The following is a 7826-nucleotide window of genomic DNA, read 5'->3' as shown; positions in this document are numbered from 1 at the left end:
TCATGAGAGACATGCATCAAACCTTTCTCTGAGAGGCACCATCTTGCTGAGGACTGTCACCAGGGCCACCTTGATGTCCCTGTTCCTCAGACTGTAGATGAAAGGGTTCAGCATGGGGGTGACCATGGTGTACATCACTGAGGCCATCAGACTTATCCTAGAGGATGATGTGGCTACAGAACTGAAATAGACCCCAAGGCCAGTGCCATAGAACAAGGAGACCACCAGGAGGTGAGACCCACAGATGGAAAAGGCTTTGTACTTGCCTCTGTCTGATGAGATCCTCAGGATGGAGGAGAAAATCTGAGAATAGGAGAAGAGGATGCCAGTGAGAGGGAAAACACCCAGGACAATGGCCACAGAGTATACCACTATGGTACCGATGAGGGTGTCAGAGCAGGCGAGCTTCAGAACTTCAGGAAGATCACAGAAAAATTGAGGGATTTCCCTGTTTGTGCAAAAGGACAAACTCAAAATGGTCAAGGTGTCTGGGAGGGAGCCCAGGATACTGATCAACCAGGACCCTAGAGCCATGAGCTGGCAGAGTCGTGGGTTCATGATGACCACATAGTGCAGGGGGTGACAGATGGCCATGAAGCGGTCATAGGCCATCACTGCCAGGAGCAAATTGTCCTGGCATGCAAACACAAAGAAAAAGCAAATCTGTGAGATGCAGCCTGCAAAGGTGATGACTCTGCTCTGAGTCTGGATGTTCCTCAGAGCCTTGGGGATGGTGGTGGAGGTGAAACCAATGTCAGCCAGGGACAGGTTGGAGAGGAAGAAGTACATGGGCGTGTGGAGGTGGGAGTCTGAGATGGTGGCCAGGATGATAAGCAGATTCCCCAGCACCGTGACCAGGTACATGGATAGAAGCAGGCCAAAGAGGAGGGAGTGCAGGTCAGGGTCATCTGTGAATCCCAGGAGGATGAAGTTTCCAGCTCCTGTTTGGTTTCCTCTTTCCATGTTGCTGGTGTGTTTTCCCAGAAGGAGGGAGAGAAGGAACTCAAAATTCACTTCAGTCAGAGGCTTGGGAGGCTGAGGCAGCACTGCATGTTGAGAACCAGCCTCAGCAACTTAGAGAGAACCTGTCTCAAAATAAAAATAAAAATGGACCTGGGCACGTAGACACATGGTTAACCACCCATGGACTCAAACCGTGGTACCACGAAAAAAAAAAAAGAAAAGAAAAGAAATAATAGAAATCATTCCAAATAGGGATTCCCCAGGATGCATCAATGTCATTTATAGAATCCTATGGATCACAAGTTTATTTATTTTGTCTTATCTTTGAGTTTCTTTGCTGATGTGTTTTAATTATCATTTTTAGCCCCCAAACAAAGAAACAAATCAAGACCTGGCTCTAGGTCAGTGACTCTCAAATGGTGTCCCCAGGAGTAGCTACCTAGGCATCAACTGAAATCCTGCTAAAAGTGCATTTTCATGCACACCTGACCACCTGAGAACTCACATTCTAGGTGAGAAGCAGCCCTCTCTTAGGTAACCCTGACAGGATTCAGATGCACACACCTGTTTGGGAACCAGGGCTCCAGGGCTTACCTGCACCCTCAGCGCTCCTCCATCCCCACGTGCTCTGCTGTGTTCTGCCTCATGCACATGGGAATGAGTATCTTCTAGTTCCAGGCAGGTTGACCTGTCATGATAAGGCTCTCTGTTTTACTGTGCTTCTTTTCTGTGATTTCTACATGCAATATCCTTTGGACATGTGTGCTTCTGGTAGAAATAGCAAAAGCCTCTGGTATTATTATTCTTGTTTCTATATCATTTTAATTACCATTTAATATATAGATTCAAGAATCATGTAATCTCTAAATACAGAAATCCTAGTCTCTAAATGTAAGCATGGGTCTTATGTGCATTAAAAAAATCACATGAAAATATTCCATCATGGGGAAATGGCTCTTCAATCTTGCCCATTGTAAATGCATGCTTCCCTACTTTTCTTTATGAGGAAGAGAGGTAAGGTGAATTTTAAGTTTATATTTTCTTTTCTTATGATAATCTTCAGATGACTTGTTAGTTCTTAAAAATTTATGCATTTCTTCTGTCATCTTCATATCCATGATTGACTAAAACTGACCATTCCTCAGGCTGCAAGATTCATATTTTAAAAAATTGTCTATCTTCCTCATGTCCTTAAAGTAGAGAAAGTCACCTACCATTATTTATATCAGAATTTTATTTCTACTTCCATTTTATTCTTGCAGATGAACTAAGAAGGAGAAAGATCCTGGAATTGAAAAATAAATTCCAGAACTAATTCTATAGCTGCCACAAGTAGAAAAAGTTAGACTTGGAATGAAATGAACTAAAGAGACAAGTGGAGGAATAACCAGGGCCTCAGGTGCAGCAAATAAAATTCCATGTATGAGCGATCATGTCAAAATGACACCGATACTATGAAAAGTTCAATACACTAATTAAATCCTGCCAAAAGACAAAAGACAAATTGAAATGTCTAGAATTAGGAATGAGAGAAATGAACATAGAGGTAAGGAAAGGCTCGACCTTGCAAGATTGTATTTCTTACAATTCTGAAGAAGAACTTATTTCTGGGAACTGTCTAACGTAGATGGAGGATAATAAATCAACAACCAAGGAATGAAGCCAATAAATTACAAAATTACCACCAAAAATGCTGTGACTGAACCCTGAGGCATGAACAGAAGCAGAATTCTCCTTTAAGTAAAGAAGAAAACTGAGTGTGTTGTTGCTAATTTTTCTGTCAGTGCTCTGGAAGTTCAAACCAATGCAATAGATGAATAAAAAGATACCAGAGACCTGAGTATGGAAAAGGCAAGGTGTCTATTGGGGAATGATATTGGCCAAAATCTATTGTGATATCGTGTGCATGTACAGTGATGTACCAACAAATCCCACTATGTACAACCATCATGCACAGTAAGAAACAGAGAAAAGGCAAGATACGATTGTTGGTGGTGGGTGGACTGGCTGCCGATGACAGACTGGTAGCTGCAAACCTATTTTAACTGAGTGTGGTTTTACTGAGGCTGTTCATACGAAGCCATTGTGTAAAAAGCAGAGGCCTCAGGGCATTAGGTGGCATCAGGGTGCATAGCACATTCAGTTCTTTGGCAAATATTCCTTCTCTCTTATTCTGAATTCCCATTTTCTGTTCTAACAGAGAAATCTCAGTATTCTCTGTAACATTTCTACCCATCTTACTTATTCAAAAAGTAAAACAGTTGGCAGAAGGAGTAAAAAAGTTGCATTTCTACATGCAGATGAGTTTATTAGGAAATAGATCTCCAACATTCCAAATATTTATCACATTTACAACTCCTGGAACCGGGACTGGAATCTTACTAACACACAATGAGTGAGAGTTTTAGTATATATAATTACTTGAGGACCTGCATGTGCTTGCCCTTGTGTTACGTTTTATATACCTTCATTCATTTTATCATCTAGGCTGTTTTTATAGGATGTCAACAAATGTGTTATAATAGTGCAATGGCAATAATGAACAGGTTAGGCCTACTACCTGATAGAGGTATTATCATTTTCTCATGCCTGATTGACTTTAACTTCACCCCAATATGATTCCTATGAAGTGGACACTATTATCATCCTTATTTTGTAGACATGGAAATGGATACAAAAACCATTCAATAACTTGATGTCAGGATGTATGGAAGGTGTTGTGTTAACTACACAAGATACAAAGGAAGGCACCTTGGGGAATAAAGGAGAATTTTATGCATAAAAGAAAAGCTTCTTTGATACAGGAGAACAAAGTCACCTCTAGTGGCTCCAGAAAAGTGGTGGAGATGACTGCAGGAATCGTTTGAGAGATGGTCAATTCTGTCAGGAAGGCAAGACATCCTCAGAGCTGGGTTCCAGGAAAGAGAAGTAAGATGGGAAGGAGCTGAGAGGGAGAGAAGTGGAGAGACACAGGAGTGGACTGCACAGACTGCTCTATGTGAAGGCCCTCCTCTCTGCAGTGTCCCCACTGGTCCAACAAGGCTTGTCCTCTGAGCACTGTGCTGCCTCCTACCTGCTCCCATACCAGCAGCCCCAGGGGTGGTGAGCTCCTACTCTTCCTTCCCTGGGTGATGGATCAGCTCAGCTCTGATGAAGGGCAGGAGGTGACATCAGGTTGGAGTGTTCTTCAAGGTCCAATTTAAGGCACTGATTCCTGGCAGAGCTGAGCTATGGGAGAGAGGATCTAGGGTTATTTACTATTTCCAGGAGCTCAGAGGTTTATTTCTCATGAATGCTAATTAAATTAATTGTTGCATTGTTACTCTACTCTCTAAGCAATTGAATTTCCAAGAGTGAGGAGACCAAACTAGGTAACTGTGCATTCAACTAGTTTTGCATCCCTGGGACCATCTTGTTTGCCAGCTATGCCTGTCCTTCCCCTGAGGCTGCTGGCTCATGATGTCATTTTGTCTCTGGACTTGATCTCTACTGATTATTGTCCTTCTCATGAGTATTTCCTCAACCCATGAGATGTATTTTCTTGGTCTGTCCCAGGAATGACTAGGCAGTATCCAAGTCCATGTGAATCCCACACCTAAAATGGGAACTGTGCACAGGAGAATATCCAACTTCACATGCAGCTCTTCCTTTGACCTTGACATGCTTCTATATTCATGATTCCAAGTGGATGGTCCTCAATAGTTCAGTGCAGAGAGTGTGGACCATCTTTAACAATTCACAAGGCACTGATCTTCACACCACAAATCAAGTATTTAAAAAATAATTCCAAAAAATTATAACACTAGAACACAGGTTATTCTTTTTGGGTGACTGTTTAGTGTGAAGCAGTATTCAACAGTTGAGTCATTCTCAACAGAAGGGAAGACCTACCATGGGGCTCCCAATGCCCATGTGTTCCAGGATTTCTATACACCTGATCCATGTTGTGTTACTGGTTCCACTTCCCATTCTCCTCTTCCCATGAAAGATGCCATCCCCTGCTCCACACTTGCTACAGAGACACCAGTCTTTACAAAATCAACCTGTAGGAAACAGCCTGATGACATCTAATGTTGGATTCAAAGAAAAAAAAAGAAAATCATGAGAGAACTTCACAGAGTGCAAAGTGAAATGACCCCTGTTTGATAACAATGTGGTCAAGTCTTTTTATTGTCCATGTATCAGGAATGGTTGCTCTAGGGAGAACTGCTATGTGCTCACTTTAGCAATGTCCTGAGTATTGTGACACATAGTCCCCCTTCTCCCTTCTGATGTTGTAGATCACAGGGCCAAGTCTGTGTTTCCAATGTAACAGATGTGCAAGGACTTATGACCCATCACTGTCCTGTATGCATATGATTTGGGTTAAAGAATTAGGATGTGAATCAGAGTGGGAGGCAGGACCTTCTCAGGTAGACTCCTAGGTGACTGGGAGGGTGTGACTTTCATTGTTAGTGATCCTGGTTTTTGAGTGGAGGATAGGCCTTTATTTTATGAACACCTTTCATGCATGACATCATCAAGATGGTGTAGAAAGACACCCCTGCCTCCACCAGCTCACCCAAGCCAGGTGGAGACTGCTATCTACAACTCAGGAAAGCTGAAGGTGAACCCAAGAGCCCTTTAGAACATGAGTTACATGGTGGATAAAAAAGACAATGTTTACTTAGGAAGGATCATGGAAATGCCAGGAGATGAAGAAAAGGAAGAAAGAAGAAAAGCAGAGGCTATTTGTTGCACCCATGTAGTAGGATCCATGGTGATTGATAGCAGCCTGCCCCACAGAGGACACCAGCACCTTCTGCCCATGACATCACCAATGACTCTTTCCCCTGGGGAACTCCAGAGAGGGAGATGTGGTTCTGAGGTTCTCTTACCCTAAGGAACTGACTGCTGTGGAGTCACTTTGGAAAGATGCCATATCCTCCCACACCCTGCCAGAGTCCTGACTCCCATGATGTTGCTGCCACCTGTTAGAATTCCTCTGTCCAGATCATGTCCCATGGCTTAACTGGGCATGGACACATTTCAGATAGTGGACTCTTGTCATGGTGAGGTAGTTTGCACTGTCATATGCAGAGATGAGATCTCAGTGCATGTGACTGTATGCTGGACAGTGGGTCAGTTGCTATAGAGAGCTATTCCTTGAGGAATCCCAAAGCATCTGTAAGTCTGTGGAGGCCTGGGTCCTCCAGACCTGGATTACTGGCTGCTTCACCACATCCTCATCTGACACACTGTTACCAATGTGTCAGTGGAGGTGGCTGCACCCTGCACCAACACCATTACTGTCCTGGATTCCAGAGCTGTATGCCCTCCATATATGCCTATGATTCAGGTCTCAGTGCCTTGACCACTACCCAGGTCCCCTCATCTGACATCTGTCCAGTATCACTATGAGTCAGACTGTAAGCCAGATCAGTGCCATGAGGAATATGCTCAACTCTAACACCATGGTTCAGAGTATTCAGTTCATTCCTAGCTACTCCAGGGAGAGACATGGTGGAAGGGTGTGGCAGAGGAAAGCTACTCAGCACATGGTAGCTGGGAAGCAGAGAGAGAAAGGGAGCATGAAAGCGGATGGGGAGAGGGTGAACCCTTCCAGGTCACACCCCAGTGACTTACTTCCTCAATCTAGGTCCCTCTTCCAAGTAGCACATTCAAGTACCAATGAATTAACTCATCAAGTGTATTCATGCACTGTTTTAATTAGATTTTTTTGCTGCTTTGAGCAAAAGATGTGACAGGAACAATTTTAGAAGAGGAAAAGTTTATACTGGAGCTTGTGATTTGAGAGGTTTCAGTCCATAGACAGCAGCTCCATTGCCTTGGGCCCAAAGTGGAACACCATGGCAGAACAGTGTGGTGGAGGAAAGTGGCTCAGGACATGGCACTAGGAACCAGAGAGAGAGACTCTGCTCACCAAAAGCAAAATATATGCCCAAAGGCACACCTCCAATGACTCATCTCCTCCAACTACACCCTTCCTGGCTACAGATACCACCCTGTTAGTCCCCACTAGGGGATTAATGCACTGATTAGGTTCAAACTGTCACAACCCAGTAATTTCACCTCTAACCTTCTTGCATTGTCTCACATGTGAGCCTTTGGGGACACCTCATTGCTAAGCCATAACATCCAGTGATGAGGTCAGAAACCCCACATTCAGTTGCTGACTAAAAGCTGAACCTCTGAGCCTTGCTGCACTGGGGATCCTGCTTCCAACACATGTGCTTTTGGGGAGACTCCAGATTCAAACCATGACAATACCTCACACCCTCCTGAAGGAACACAGACACCATATTTTATCCCAGTGTTACCCATTCTGGACTACCAGGCTAATGAGCTGTAAAACAATTCATTGGTGCTCTTTTTGTGACAGGTTGACATATTTGACTCCATGGAAATGTTATAGGCCAGGCTATATGGACAATGACTAAACAGACTCCATTTTACCCTGAGACGCCCTGTTATGTAGGAAATGCTTCTTCCAAGGGAACACCCTGTCTGTGTACCCATCAATGGTTGCTTTGTATAGCATGTTTGGCAACACAAAATGATCATTCTTATATAATGTAAAATTCTTCCCTTTTTGATTCCTGTTTTTCTTGGACAATGTACCATGTCAGCAATGATTGGATGTTAGTACCATTCTTTAACTTGTACCCAACAAAGGTCATTTTGAGCCACTTCCCCTTCTGCTTATAATTTTAGATCTCATGATGCTTGTAGTTTTGAATCATAGCAACAGACACTTATGATTGATGTACTGACTTATGGTATAAAAATCCCTGCAACCCTCTGGTTGGAGCTGTTCTCCCAATAGACATTTTGGGCATTGTGTGAGACAGTTAGCCAGCCAG

General features: G+C 43.4%; 1 protein-coding gene across 1 annotated transcript; it reads right to left on the bottom strand.

Moving 5' to 3' along the window:
• LOC124968200 (olfactory receptor 7C2-like) lies at nt 1–963 on the bottom strand. The gene has a single exon (XM_047530493.1). It carries the CDS (start codon nt 961–963, stop codon nt 1–3), a length of 963 nt encoding a protein of 320 aa, XP_047386449.1.
• Between the last annotated feature and the right edge of the window lie 6863 nt (nt 964–7826).

The sequence above is a fragment of the Sciurus carolinensis genome, chromosome 17 (assembly GCF_902686445.1).
Source record: "Sciurus carolinensis chromosome 17, mSciCar1.2, whole genome shotgun sequence".
Taxonomy (NCBI): Eukaryota; Metazoa; Chordata; class Mammalia; order Rodentia; family Sciuridae; genus Sciurus; species Sciurus carolinensis.
Note: the sequence above shows the minus strand (reverse complement) of the source record. Positions and strands in the feature narration are given on the sequence as shown.